The sequence below is a fragment of the Psammomys obesus genome, unplaced genomic scaffold (assembly GCF_907164565.1).
Source record: "Psammomys obesus unplaced genomic scaffold, mPsaObe1.curated_primary_1811, whole genome shotgun sequence".
Classification (NCBI taxonomy): Eukaryota; Metazoa; Chordata; class Mammalia; order Rodentia; family Muridae; genus Psammomys; species Psammomys obesus.
Genome location: NW_026591598.1, coordinates 8,195,300 through 8,209,477, shown reverse-complemented (window position 1 = coordinate 8,209,477; position 14,178 = coordinate 8,195,300). Strand labels below are relative to the sequence as shown.

The window sequence follows — 14,178 nt, the reverse complement described above, 5'->3', positions numbered from 1 at the left end:
TTCATTCTTTCAAGCGCTTAGCCTTTTGGGCATCTTGGTACTTGTAGTTTTGTCCACTAGCTGTTTCCTTAAGCCAGAGGGCTGAGACCACAACTCCCATCACCCCGTGAACGCTGGATTCTTCAGAGCGCATCCTCCAGAGGTGGGTGCCCGGACCATTGACGAACCTGCTGGCTAAAGGACCCGCCTTCCTCGGCCCACGGTCCCCCACCATTGGCCATCTCCCCCGCCTCTCACCGGAGGGGCGCAGGTGAATGAAAGGGGGGCGTGTCCGTACGCGCAGCTCGCAGGCGGCGGCTGGAACCCGGTGCCAGGTGAGAAGCCAGCATCCGGTCCGCGCCGCGGCTTTTTTGGTTTTGGGGAAAGTTGGGGACACCTCCGGAGCCTGGCTCAGGGGACCAGGTGTGGGTAGCGGGCACGGTGCCTTTCCCGGCCAGCTTTGGGCCGTCTGGCCCAGCAACTCCCTGGACCCCGGCTGCGCGGGAGTCTCCCACAGGGGCAGACCCTCCCACTTCTTGCCTGGGGCGGGTGGACCCCGAGACACATGCCCCACCCTCCCTGGTTGTGGGTGACCCACCCCTCATGGTCCAGGTGGGAGTTCTGGCTTCTGCTCTTTCTGATCCTGAACGATACCCAGGCGCCAGGGCTTGGCCAGGCTGAGCCAGTGTCTGCCTCGGCCATGGTCATTTTGCTGATGTGAAGATATGGGAGAGGCAAGGCCTCGGTTTCCACACCGAGACACCAGGGACTGCGCCCAGTACCGGGTTCCAGTGGCCTCCTCAGGTCGTCTGACACTGGATGGATTGTTCCTTCTGTCTTGAGAGCAATTGAGCAGGAAACCAAAGATGGCAATTGGTCAGAAATTCCCTGCAAATGGAAACTCTTGTTGGTTTCCCTCCTTTCCATGGGTCAGAGGGGGGAGTGGCTTCTAGTGCTGGACCTGTTAGAGGGTTTGGGGAGATCGGTAAACACTGGTTAAGGATTGCCTGTCTGGAATCAGTTGACTATGGATTCTAAATCCTGGACATGTAATCTGTATCTTTGGAGCTCAGATTTCCCCACCTCTGAAAAATGAAAATATTCTGCACTGCGGTAGTATGAGGCTAAAATGAACGTGCTTAATGCTTCGTAATGAATGATGCGCAGGAAATTCTAGTAATTGAGCAGTTTTTATTCTCAGGTTGGTGGAACTGGTGGAGAGTTGTCAGAAAGAGGGGTCTGGCCAGCAGTGGTGGTAGCACACCTGTACTGGGGAGGCAGAGGCAGGAGGATGGGAGTGAGTTCAAGACTAGCCTGGTCTACATAGCCAGACTCTATCTCAAAACAAACAAGGCAAATGAATGGGGGTAAATGGGAAGTAGAGAGAAGGTGCAGGGATTTGGGGTTTATGGGGGGTGGGGGGAAGTTTGAGACAGGGTTTCTCTGTGTAATAGCCTTGGTTGTCCCAGACTCTCTTTGTTTTCCAGGCTGGCCTCGAACTCACAGAGATCTGCCTGCCTCTGCCTCTGGAGTGCTGGAATTAAAGACACACACCACCACTGCCCGGCTTTTTTTTTTTTTTTTCCTTATTTTTAATGTATGTGTGTGGGTCTGGGCTTTGGAATGCTGCTGCCCACTGAGGCCACATGTGTGGACACATTTTCAGAGCTGGAGTTACTGGCAGTTGTGAGCCACCAGACTCCAGACTCGGGTGCTGGGAATTGGACTCGGATCCTTTGGAAATCAGTATTTCCTCTTTCACTGTTGAGCCAACTCTCCAGCCCCTGCTTTTGGCTTTTGCTCAAAGACAGCCTTGTAGCCTGGCTAGGATTCCCTTAAGGATCTTTAAGGAGTTTGTATTACATAATGTCGACAGTCTCTTTGGGGATGTGCACTGGATTTGTTTAATTTTGCTGTTCCTGATAGCTTCCTTTTGTCAGGAAATATACATAGTAACTTTTTTTTTTTTTTTTTTTGGTGTTTTGTTTTGTTTTGGAGACAGGGTCTTGTTTCTTTTTTTTAAATATTTATTTATTATTTATATAATGTTCTGCTTTCATGTGTGCCTGCAGGCCAGAAGAGGACACCAGATCTCATGATAGATGGTTGTGAGCCATCATGTGGTTGCTGGGAATTAAACTCAGCACCTTTGGTTTTGTTTTTTTTTCAGACAGGGTTTCTCTGTAACAGCCCTGGCTGTCTTGGAACTCACTCTGTAAACCAGGCTGGCCTTAAACTGCCTCCCTCGGCCTCCCAAATCCTGGGATTAAAGGCATGTGATACCTTCACCCAGCTATTCGTTTTGTTTTAAGTTTTATAATTTATTTGTTTTTTTTTAAGTTTTTATTTTATTTTTAAATTATGTATACAATGCTCTGCCTACATGTGGGCCTGAACGCCAGAAGAGGGCACCAGATCTCATTAAAGATGGTTGTGAGCCACCTTGTGGTTGCTGGGAATTGAACTCAGGAACTCAGTCAGTGCTCTTAACTGCTGAGCCATCTCTCCGGCCCCTTATCTATCTATCTATCTATCTATCTATCTATCTATCTATCTATCTATCTATCTATCTATTTATTTATTTATTTATTTATTTTAAGACAGGGTTTTTCTCTGTAGCCCTGGCTGTCCTGGCCCCTTATTTATTTATTTATTCATTTATTTATTCATTTATTTATTTATTTACTTATTTACTTATTCATTTATTCATTTATTTATTTATTTATCTATTTATTTATTTATTTATTTATTTATTTATTTATTTATTTATTTATTTATTTATTTTAAGACAGGGTTTTTCTCTGTAGCCCTGGCTGTCCTGGAACTCATTCTGTAAACCAGCCTGGCCTCAAACTCAGAGATCCACCTGTCTCTGCTTCTCCAGTGCTGGGATTAAAGCTGTGGGCCACCCCTGCCTGGCTTGGCTTTAAAAAAATCACTATTTGCTTGCTTATTTATTTATTTATCTATCTATTTATTTATTTATTTTTCATTCATTCATTTGTGTGTGTGTGCATATTCATGTGGAGGTCAGAGTACAACTTTTAGGAATTGGTCCTCTCCTTCTACCATTTGAGTCCTGAGCCTCAAACGCAGACCATGAGGCTTGGTAGCAAGTGCTTTTACCTTTTCAACCATCACCCTGGCCCAGTATTTAGTGATGGTTGAATTGAATGGGAACCTTGGGTGGATCCCAAATGCCACGAGTATTCGGGGAAATGTGTGTGAGAGCAGTGCTCAGCTGCTGTTCAGTGAGAAGTCGTGGCTTTCAGCACAGCCCGGGGGCGGAGCCCAGGGACCAGCTGGGCGGAGTAGAGAAGTCTTGTCTTGCTACATACCAAGTGACCCTCCTGCCTCATCCTTCCATGGCTGGGACTACCCCACACCTGGCCAGGAAAGTGTAGGGTGAAAGCTCAGAGTCCGTTAACACCATTCTTATCCCAAATACCTCTACTGTTGTATCTTTCTTGTATAATTTTCCAGGAAAAAAAAAATCACTATATATGAGTAAACACACACACTATAATTTGTTAGGATCTTGTGCGTTTTTTTCTTTTTTGTCTTTGTTGTTGTTGGGTTTGTTTGTTTTTTTTTTTTAATATATTTTGGTGACATTTTCAGTTGACAAGAGATGGTTCTACGTGATTGTGCCTTTTTAAATTTAATTTAATTTTTTCGTATAGGTATTTTGCCTGGGTGTGTGTCTATGTACCACACGTGTTCCGGGCACCTACAGAAGCTAGAAGAAAGCATTGGCTCCCCTGGAACTGGAGTTACAGACTGTTGTGAGCCACCATGTGGGTGCTGGGAATTGAACCTGGGTCCTCTGCAACAGCAGCCCATGCTCTTAACCACTGAGCCATCTCTTCAGCCCAACAGTCTTTAAAGATTAAATAGTTTATTTGGGAATTGACTAGAAGAGCAGTGGGAATACCCGTGTCATAATGTGTAGTATGTATGCTCTGTGCATGTTCAAGGGGGTAAAGCCAAAGGGCAAGGTTCAGAGGCAAAATGGGAATTATACAAAGTATTTTGAGACACTAATCCTTGCTACAAGTAATTATAACAAGAATGTTATCTGTCAAAGGCAGAGGCAGGCAGATCTCTGTGAGTTCAAGGCCAGCCTCGTCTACAGAGTGATTCCAGGACAGCCAAGAAACTCTGCCTCAAAAAACAACAACAACAACAACACACACACAAACACAAACCAAAACCCACAGATACAAGACTGTGCCCTTCCTTTTAAACTGTAGTGTTTACTTAACTACTTTGGATAATAATTTTTTTTTTAATTATAATTTTGTTGAGTTTAAGATGAACATGAAAGTATAGGATTTGGACTCAGTGGATCAGTACGGTTCAGTACGGCTTGCTGCCAGGCTTGAAGACCTGGGTTTGATTCCAGGAACCTGTTTGGCAGGAGAGCACCAGGTTTCAAGAGTTGTCATCCGACCTTCACATGAATACAGGGGTGAATATGCCCACCAGGCCCCTTGCCCCCCCCCCCCCACTTAAAAAATACATATACACACACACAGCTTTGACTTTTCTCCCCTCAAATATTTTTAGTCCACGGTGTAGAAGCTGCATTCTACAGAGAGCTGACTATATTTACCGTCAGGACTGCAGTGGGTCAGCAGGTTAAGGAAGGAGTGGCTGATGGATGTTTGTGGTCTGAGGGGAGAGGAAAGGCGTGCTTGAGGTAGAAGGCTAGCCCCTCCATTTTCCTCACCACCAGGAAGAGCCTGAGCTTGATTTTCTTGTTCTGCCTAGAATTTAAAAATAGCTTTTTTTTTTTTTAAGATTTATTTTTTTATGTATACAGTGTTCTGCTTGCATGCACACCTGCGCACCAGAAGAGGGCACCAGATTTCATTATGGATGGTTGTGAGCCACCATGTGGTTGCTGGGAATTGAAATCAGGACCTCTGGAAGAGCAAGCAGTGCTCTTAACCTCTGAGCTAGCTCTCCAGCCCCAGGAGCATGTTTTTTTGTTTTTGTTTTTGTTTTTTTAATTTAGCAAACGCTCCTTAACCAAAGTGCTCTGCCAGGTGCTGTGAGGGCTGTCAGATTTAATAAGATACACCCATGCCTTTAAAGAGCTTGCCATCTTCTGAGGGAGAGGGCCAGGGACTGTAACAGTGGCAGGCATTAACCAAGGATAGTGGAAGGAGTTCAGGCACTGAGCACAGCTAAGGCAAAAGAGGGACTTAATTGGTTTGGACACAGCTTGAGCTAGGTAGGGCTTAGCTAGTGTCCCCAGTTCCTGTCAGCGGTCGCCTTTGTGAGGCTGGCTCCTCTGGTGGCAAAGTGTTGCATTCTTCACTTTCTGTGAGTTCACAGAGCAGTGTGCCTCTTTCAGAAGCTCGACAAAGGTCCCAGTGCTTTTCATGGGCTCTGATCAAGCCGCTGTACCATTTCTGAATCCATCCCTGATGGTCAGAGACTGTTGTAGCCTCTCTGACAGCCTGCACACCTGGAAGCTGAGCTGGATGGGACCTGCTTGCACATTGGCCAGGTGCAGGGGAAGAATGATTTCATAGCAGCCTTCGAAGGGGGCTAGTGTGCTGACAGGCCAGGGAATCTACCATTTTCTCCACAAGATACAAGCTGAGGCTGCTAGCTAATCTCTAATCCTAGATTGGGATACTGGGTAGGAAACTGTACCACTTGAACCTTTTTGTAAAATTAATTTATTTATTCATTTTATAAGAGTAGAATGCAGTGCTTAAGATCTATCAACTCTAGACATAGACTCTAGCTGTGTCACAGCTTAGTCGTTCCTTATCTTTGATTTCTCTATTGAAAAAATAGGGACAAAATTAGGACTTACAAAAATTTATTTATTTAAGATAGGGTATAATTTCCCAGGCTAACTTGGAACTACCTATATAGCTGACAATGGCCTTGAACTCCTCATCCTCCTGCCTCTGCCTCACTAATGCTGGCATCTGCCACTACCCCCAGTTTATGAGGGGCTGGGAATGGAACCCAAGCCTTCATGAGTGCTAGGCAGGCATTCGGCCAACTGAGCATTGAGACAGGACCTCGATGCTGGCCCAAGCTGGCATTGAACTCTCTGTGAAGTCAAAGACAACCTTGGGAATGATGAAATGGCTCAAAGGTGCTTGCCACTGGGCCTGATGATATGATTTCCATTTCCAGAACCCACATGGTCAGAATTGACTTCTGCATGCGTACCATGGCACCCACATGCCCATATACGTACATACCTACATACGTGTGTACATACATATATACACACAATGTAGATAAATAAGTGTAAACAACATCAGAGACAACCAACTCCTCATCCTCTTCTCTCTGCCTCTTAAGTACTAAAATTATGGTTGTTTCTATTTTATTTTTTGTTTTTGAAACAGGGTCCCTCCGTGTAGCCCTGGTTGCCCCGGGCTGTTACTTTGCAGACCAGGCTGGCCTCAAATTGATAAATCTGCCTGCCTCTGCCTCCTGAGTGCTGGGATTAAAGTCGTGTGTCACCACTGCCCAGCTGGTTATTTTTACGTTTTTTTTTTTTTTTTTGGAAGATATCTTATTTATGTATTTATTTATATATGAGTGCCCATGGAGACCAAAAGAGGGTGTTGAATCCCCTGGAGCCAGAGTTATAAGTGGTTGTGTGTTGCCCAGTGTGGGTGCTGGGAACCAAACTCTAGGCCTCTGGAAGAGCAGCAAGTGTTCTTAATCACTGAGCCGTGTCTCCCACCCCCATTTATTTATAGGCAGGGTCTCATTCTGTATCCCAAGTTGGCCCCCAACTCCTGATTCGCCTACCTCAGCCTCCTGAATAAACATAGAAAGAATCCACGCAAAACACAATCACTCTGCCCACGTGTTCTTAGCTATCACTGCTCTTTGTTAGACTGTTTTCTGTCTACATCGTGAAAACACCACTGACCTCGTAGTTTGGTTTAAAAAAAAAAAATCATTTCTTTTTTAGATTTATTTGTTTTACTTTATGTGAGTGTTTTGCATGCGAGTATGTTGTGGGTTCCAGCACGACGGGTGCCCCGTGGAGGTCAGTGAGGTTTGGGATCCCCTGACGCTGGGATTAAGGACGGGAGAGACCTGCATGTGGGTGCTGGGAACTGAACCCACAGCCCGTGCAAGAGCAGCAAGCGCTCTTAGCCGCTGAGTCATCCCTCCAGCTCAGAAGCAGTGGTTTTAAATATAACATACGATCTGCATGAACATGCTGAAGCCAGGGATTTGATGGGGTGGTAGAGTAGTTTGCCTTGCACGCAGGAAGTACTGGGTTCAGGCACCACATAAACTGGCAATGGTGACCCGCCCCAAGAGTTCAGGATCATTCTTGGCTGCGTAGAAAATTCAGGGCCAGCCTGGGCAACAGAAAAAAAAAGAACCAGACTCAGTGAGCACAGCTTATCCGTAAGGTTGGAATGCGTGAATTAACTTCAATAAAAAAAATCTTGGCAGAGCTCCAGGCCCCGCCAGGGCAGCAGCGGCTGGTGGAGAGATGGAGGCGCAGTCCTATTGCGCCAAGCTCTTGGGGGAGTTGAATGAGCAGCGGAAAAGGGACTTTTTCTGTGATTGCAGCATCATCGTGGAAGGGCGCATCTTCAAGGCCCACAGGAACATTTTGTTTGCTAACAGTGGCTACTTCCGTGCCGTGCTCATCCACTACATTCAGGACAGCGGGCGGCACAGCACAGCCTCCTTGGACATTGTCACCTCCGACGCCTTCTCCACCATCTTAGACTTCCTCTACTCCGGGAAGCTGGACCTGTGTGGCGAGAATGTGATTGAAGTTATGTCAGCTGCCAGCTACCTGCAGATGAACGACGTGGTCAACTTCTGCAAGGCATACATCAGGTCGTCCCTTGACATTTGCCGGAAGATGGAGAAGGAGGCTGCGGTGGCCGCAGCCATGGCGGCGGCAGCTGCGGCGGCGGCGGCCGCTGCTGCAGCTCATCAGCTAGACGGTGGAAGTCCGAGTTCAGGACTGGAGGGCACTTCCTGTGGTGCCAAGAGCTTTGTCTCCTCCCCGGTGGAGGGAGAGGGGAGCGTGGAGTGTACAAGAGCGTCCCCTTGTGAAGAGTGCCGTCCCTTGGAGCTGGTGCTGAAAGACAGCCAGGGCTCTGGGGCCTCTGACGGTGACCTTTCTATTGTGCCCAGACGGGTTGAACCTAAGGTGGAGTTTGGTGTTGCCGGAGTGGAGGCGGAGGCCGGCGAACAGCTGCAGTACGGCACCCCGCTGGTGCCGGCGGAGGAAGCCCTGCCCAGTCACCAGGCCTTAGATTTGACTTACGGCAGCTACCACGTGAAGCAGTTCCTGGAGGCCCTCCTGCGCAGCGGTGCTGTCCAGAGCAAAGAGGACTCAGAGCATCACCTCTCTCAGAGTTTGGAGGGAAGACTGGAAGGCGCAGGAGTGGCCATGAGTTCGGTGATGGATGTTCAGAATGACTGGTATAGAGAGGACTCAGGTGAGTTCTGGTTACCGGCATTCAGTGCTCTCTGAGCCTCGCGTTCGCCCATCATCCCACCGTTGCTACCACTACATCATGGCTGTGGCCGCCAGCACTACCCTAGGTATCCACTGGGAGCTTCCCGTAGATAAAACAACGTTTCTTTGTGTAGCGCGTCTGTGTGCGCGAGTGCATGTGGGGAGCAGGGGTATTAGATGTCACACAAGAGATGTCCACCACCTTGTTTTTAATTACAAATTATTTTATGTTACTTCACATGTATGCATTTTTGCCTGTATTTTTGCGTGTATGCCTGTACGTCATGTGTGTGCAGGGGCCGGGAGAAGGTGTTGGCTCTCCGAGGACAGGAGTCACTGATGGTTGTGAGCCGCCTCGTGCATGTTGGGAATTGAACCTAGGTCCTCTGAAAGCAGCCAGGGCCCTAAACTGCTCATCCACCTCTGTAGCCCCTGCCTTGGTTTTTGAGACAGGGTCTCTCGCCGGCCTAGGGCTTGCCAATTTTGCTTAGGCTGGCTGGCCGGTGGCCCTGGACCCCCTGCCAGGGATTCAGCCATCTCCCTAGGAGTACAGGCGTGTGTAGCCACGCCCAGCTTTTCACAGGTGGTGGGGATTAAAATCAGGCTCTCAAGAGCCAGGCCTGGTGGTGCAAGCAGAGCCAGGAGGAGCTTTGTGAGTTCAAGGCCAGCCTGGTCTACAAAGAGAGTTCCAGGACAGCCAGGGCTACCCAGAGAAACTCTGTCTCAAAAAACCAAAAATAACAACAACAACAACAAAAAAAACCGGAATGGGAAGGCTCATCAGGTTTAAAACCTAAACACCCTGGAATAAAAACAAGTTTATTCTGCCTTATGGCACTCATATTCCCACATATCTTTTCCTCTATTCCCACGTAAACTAATTAATCTTTAAAGAATCCGGTTGCCAGGCACTATGTCCAAACAGTACCACCGACCAGGTGGTCACATACATGAGCCTCTGGAGAACGTTGCTCATTCAAATCAGCACAGCACGGTAGCCCTCCGGTTCTTGGGACGTTGCCGATCGTGGCTTTAATGATAGGCCTGTGGGTTTGAGAAGATCAGGGCTGGCACACCAGGTGCCACTTAGTGCTTCTCTAATAAGCGTGCCTGGGTGGTTTTCCTGGTGTTTCCGGGTAAGAACCCGTGTGTTGTTTCTTTTGCACGGTGATTGGTCTTTATAGCCCAGGATGTTGGTTGTTGCTCATGCCGGGATGAACCACGCTGTGTGTTACAGTGGAGCTGCCTGCGGAGAACACAGAAATAATCTTGGGATACCACAGAATATTTGTAAAACTCACCGAACGTGGGGCTGGAGAGGCGGCTCAGAGGTTAAGACTGCCCTTCCAGAGGACCCAGGTTTGGTCCCAGAGCATTTATGTCAGGTGGCTTATAACTTCAGGTCCAAGGAGACACCTTCTTCTGGCCCCCATGGGTACCTGTCCACACGTGGCATTAATACACAGACGTGCCCATTTACATGAATAAAAATAAAATAAAGAGTAAATCTTAGACAACGGCAAAAACCTTTCATGGGCTGGAGAAATGTGTCAGCCATTGAAGCTCATGCTGAAAAACCAAGCTGGGTGGGTGGGGATGAGACTTGGTGAAAGAACATTTGTGTCCCACACTCCCAGCCCTGAGTTCAGTCTTCAGGCATAGGGTAGGGGTGGGGGTGGGGGAGCCCAATCAGCTGACCTTTGACCTCCCGGGAGCCAGACAAAGCAGAGCTTGTGCCGGTCAATCTTGCTGCCTCCTAGCAGGTGGAGTCTTATCCATGACCTCTCTGTCTGGGTTGATGGGGTTTCCCAGTCCCACCCTGAACGGTGGCTGTGGCTATTTACAGCTAACTGGGTCTGTCGGGTTCCTCAGGTGACGTGCTGGTGGTCCCCATCAAGCTCCACAAGTGTCCTTTCTGTCCCTACACTGCCAAACAGAAGGGCATCCTCAAGCGGCACATCCGCTCCCACACGGGCGAGCGGCCTTATCCCTGTGAGACCTGCGGGAAGAGGTTCACGCGCCAGGAGCACCTTCGGAGCCATGCCCTGAGCGTAAGTGTCAGCCAGGGTGTTTCCTTCCTAACAGGAGGGCGGGCCCAGGTCACATCTCCGTCCCCTGGAGATGTAAGGTGCATCCCCAATCCCCCCTCCCCCAACCAGCACCTGTTACTTCCATCTGCCCAGCAAGCGCTCTGAACCGCTGAGTCATCTCTCCAGCCCCCCCCCCCAACCCCCGACCCCTTTATTTCGGTGACGTTTGTCCCCTCGTGGCAGGTCCACAGATCCAACCGTCCAATGATCTGCAAAGGCTGCCGAAGGACCTTCACGAGCCACCTGTCGCAGGGGCTGCGGCGCTTCGGGCTGTGCGACAGCTGCACCTGCGTCACAGACGCTCACGAGGAGGACGACGAGCTAGTGCCGGTCAACCTTAGCCTGGTGGAGGCGTCTTCCGAAAGCCACGAGAAGAGCGACACGGACGACTGGCCCATCTACGTGGAGTCCGGCGAGGAGAACGACCCAGCGGCGGAGGAGGCCGACGACGGGCCGCACCCTCGGCCCCCTGCTCTACCGGCCGAGCGACGCTGACGTTGCAGCCGGGGAATCGGTTGTGAGGTTTTGGTGTTACTGCTCGTTCTTACCGTGAAAGGCACCGCTTGTTTAACTTTGTGAAAGTCGGGGATTGTCTGCCCGCAGTGCTGTCACTTTGGTTAGGCTGTGTGTGATGGAGGCTGGGTGTTGGGGCTCCAAAGACTGATTGAGGTTTTCGGGTGGGTCCTGAGGGGTTTGTTGGCCCCTCCTCGGTTCTGAGCGCATCAAGGTTGGCCCTGAGGCCTCCTCACTTTCCTGCTTCTGAAGAGGCGGCAGGAATATGTCGTCAGGACACCAGGCTTTCCCTTGCCGGGCGTTTCATAGCGAATTCTGGGGCTCTGCGCTGACTACATGGTCATGGTTAGACTGTACTTCCAAAGGCCCCGAGCTTTGTGACACACTGAGGTGAATTGTGAGTCAGTTAGGGCCCCCTTGCTTGCCCAACTGAGGGAAGTTAAATGAGCCCCCCAAAAGAACCTGTGAGCCAGCGCGGGGAAGTGTCCCTGTGTGCTCTGCTATTGACAATTCCATACACACAAATACCCTGTTCTGAGCTTTTAAAACAAGTCGTCTGGGCGAAGCTCAAAATGCTCCCCTGCTTTTCTTAGTCATTTCCAAGAGTCCTCTCAGAGCAGCCTGGAAATGTACGTCCCGCTGGCATTCTTTCACCTCGTTTATGCCCAGACTTTAGTTGGGGGAAGCGCACACCTGGCTAACGTGCGATTTCTAGGTCATTCGGCTTTCAGAAGATTTTCTAGAAGAAAGGAGCTGGCTGGAACAGGTTTCAAGCCAGCCTGCTTTTGCACCCACACTGCAGCCAGGTCACAAAGTGTCAAATGACAGGAAAGACAGTGGATGAAGGATGTGCTAGGAGCCACCTTCATAGGCTTTCCTTGTGTTAAAAGTATCCAAAGTGGACTTAAAAAAAAAAATCCCCTTGTCTTCCTTAATTTCAGTACAGTTTCAAAAGGCAGTGAGGTCACCCATCTTTCTGCCTCTTGAACAATAACTAAACAGGAAGCTTTTATATATTGATTTGTCTGGTCTTTGAAGAGTTAAAGCTTTTGTTGGTTGGTTGGTTGGTTGGTTGGTTGGTTGGTTGGTTTGTTTTGAGACAGGGTCTCTCTGTGTAGCCTTGGCTGCCCTGGATCTCACTATGTAGACCAGGCTGGCCTTGAACTCACAAAGATCTGACAGCCTTTGCTTCGAAAGGGTCTGGGATTAAAGGTATGGACCACTGGAGATACAGTCCATTGCCTGTCATTAGGAAGGGCCTGGGTCCAATCCTAGTACAGCAATAAACAGATACCTAATTTTGTGTGGTCTACAAGAAAAAAAGAAGCCATTAAAAAAAAAAAAAAGAAGAAAGCAAAGAGGCTGGAAAGATGGCTCAGCAGTTAAGAGCAGAGGTTGTGAACCTGGGTTCGGTTCCCAGCAATGACGTGGTAGCTCACAACGGTCTGTAACTCCAGTTCCAGGAGATCTGACACCCTTATAGCAATGCACATAAAATAAAATTAAATAAGTTATAAGAAAAATGGTAAACTTCATTAAGAAAGCAGAGTCTTTTGATTTCGTTTGGTTTTGGTTTTCTCAGTGGCGGGTGTTGTATCCAGGACTTGTTGGGCAAGTGCTCTCTTAGACTTAAGTACTGTGCCCCTGGAAAGGTGTTTAAAGTCTGGGACAATACTCTGAAGCTGTGGTGACACTTTTTTAAAAGTTTATTTTATGTATGTGAATGCTCTATCTGCATGCTGGAAGAGGGCATCAGATCCCAGTATAGATGGTTGGGAGCCACTGTGCGGTTGCTGGGAATCGAACTCAGGACCTCTGGAAGAGCAGATGGTGCTCTTAACCTCTCTCCGGCCCCCTGTGGTGATGCTTTATGCTGCTGTGATGTCCACACCGGGTTAGTGGCTTAGTCTTCTTGAACAAGGCATGGACTAGCTCAGGTGTGGCTCCCTAGTGAGCCACATCACATAAAGACTAATACCAGACAGGCTTAGTGGCACATGCCTTTATTAATCACGGCAGCACTCACGAGGCAGAGGCAGGCAGACCTCTTAGTTCAAGGCTAAGCTGGTCTATATAGTGAGTTCCAGGCTAGTCACTTAGTCACTGATACATAGTGAGATCATCTCAAAAACACAAAGAAAAAGTTTTGAAATAAGTCAAAGGTTTGAGAGTTTTAAAAGCCAGTCTTTTATCACATGTCATCTGAAAAAAAAAAAAAAAAAAAAAAGACTACATTATCTGGGTGGTGGTGGCAAACGTCTTTAATCCCAGCACTTGGGAGGAAGACACAGGAGTTTCTCCGAGTTCGAGGCCAGCCTAGTCTACAGAAGGAGTTCCAGGACAGTCAGGGCTACATAGAGAAAACCTGTCTTGAGAAACAAAACAAAAAAGAAGAAAAAAAGAAAAATAAAACAACAAACTAAATAAAGAAGCTGCAATGTGGCTCAATGGTAGAGCACTTTCCTTGCAATGCTAGGGCATGGATGCAGTCCTCGGCATTGCAAAACACATTAACTCACTAGATCAAGTTACAAATTGACTTTTATTGTTTGTTTGTTTGTTTGTTTGATGCAGGATTTCTCTGTGTAGCCCTGGCTGTCCTGGAACTTACCTTGTAGACCAGGCTGGCCTCAAACTCAGATCTGCCTGCTGCTGTCTCTCTGAGTGCTGGGATTATAGGCATGCGCCACCTTGCTGGGCTACAAATCGACTATTATCAGGGTCCAGAAATACTTTTCTTGCCTAAGACAAAAATATTAGTTGTTGGGGCTGGAGAGATGGCTCAGCAGTTAAGAGCACTGGCTGCTCTTCCAGAGGTCCTGGGTTCAATTCCCAGCAACCTTGTGGCGGCTCACAACCATCTATAATGAGATCTGCTGCCCTCTTCTGGCATGCAGGTGTACATGCAGATCCAACACTCATATACCTAAGATAAAACTTATAAAAACTTAAAAATATTAGCTGTTTTTCGATGTGGGATATGTTGGTGCACACTTGTGAGAGCCCGGTTCTGAGGAGGTAGCAGAAATATATCATTTAAATGTACAAATTTTAAAAATCAGCAGTACCAAGATTGAGAAGTGCTAGATATAAAGCGGGGTGTTTGTTTTT

At 48.1% G+C, this 14,178-nt stretch overlaps 1 protein-coding gene across 1 annotated transcript; it reads left to right on the top strand.

Moving 5' to 3' along the window:
* Positions 1 to 270: 270 nt before the first annotated feature.
* Zbtb8b (zinc finger and BTB domain containing 8B) lies at positions 271 to 13,251 on the top strand. The gene is made up of 4 exons (XM_055611181.1): positions 271 to 314; positions 7,438 to 8,444; positions 10,337 to 10,515; positions 10,738 to 13,251. The coding sequence occupies exons 2-4, from the start codon at positions 7,478 to 7,480 to the stop codon at positions 11,047 to 11,049; spliced, it is 1,458 nt and encodes a 485-aa protein (XP_055467156.1). The 5' UTR covers positions 271 to 314; positions 7,438 to 7,477; the 3' UTR covers positions 11,050 to 13,251.
* Positions 13,252 to 14,178: the final 927 nt, after the last annotated feature.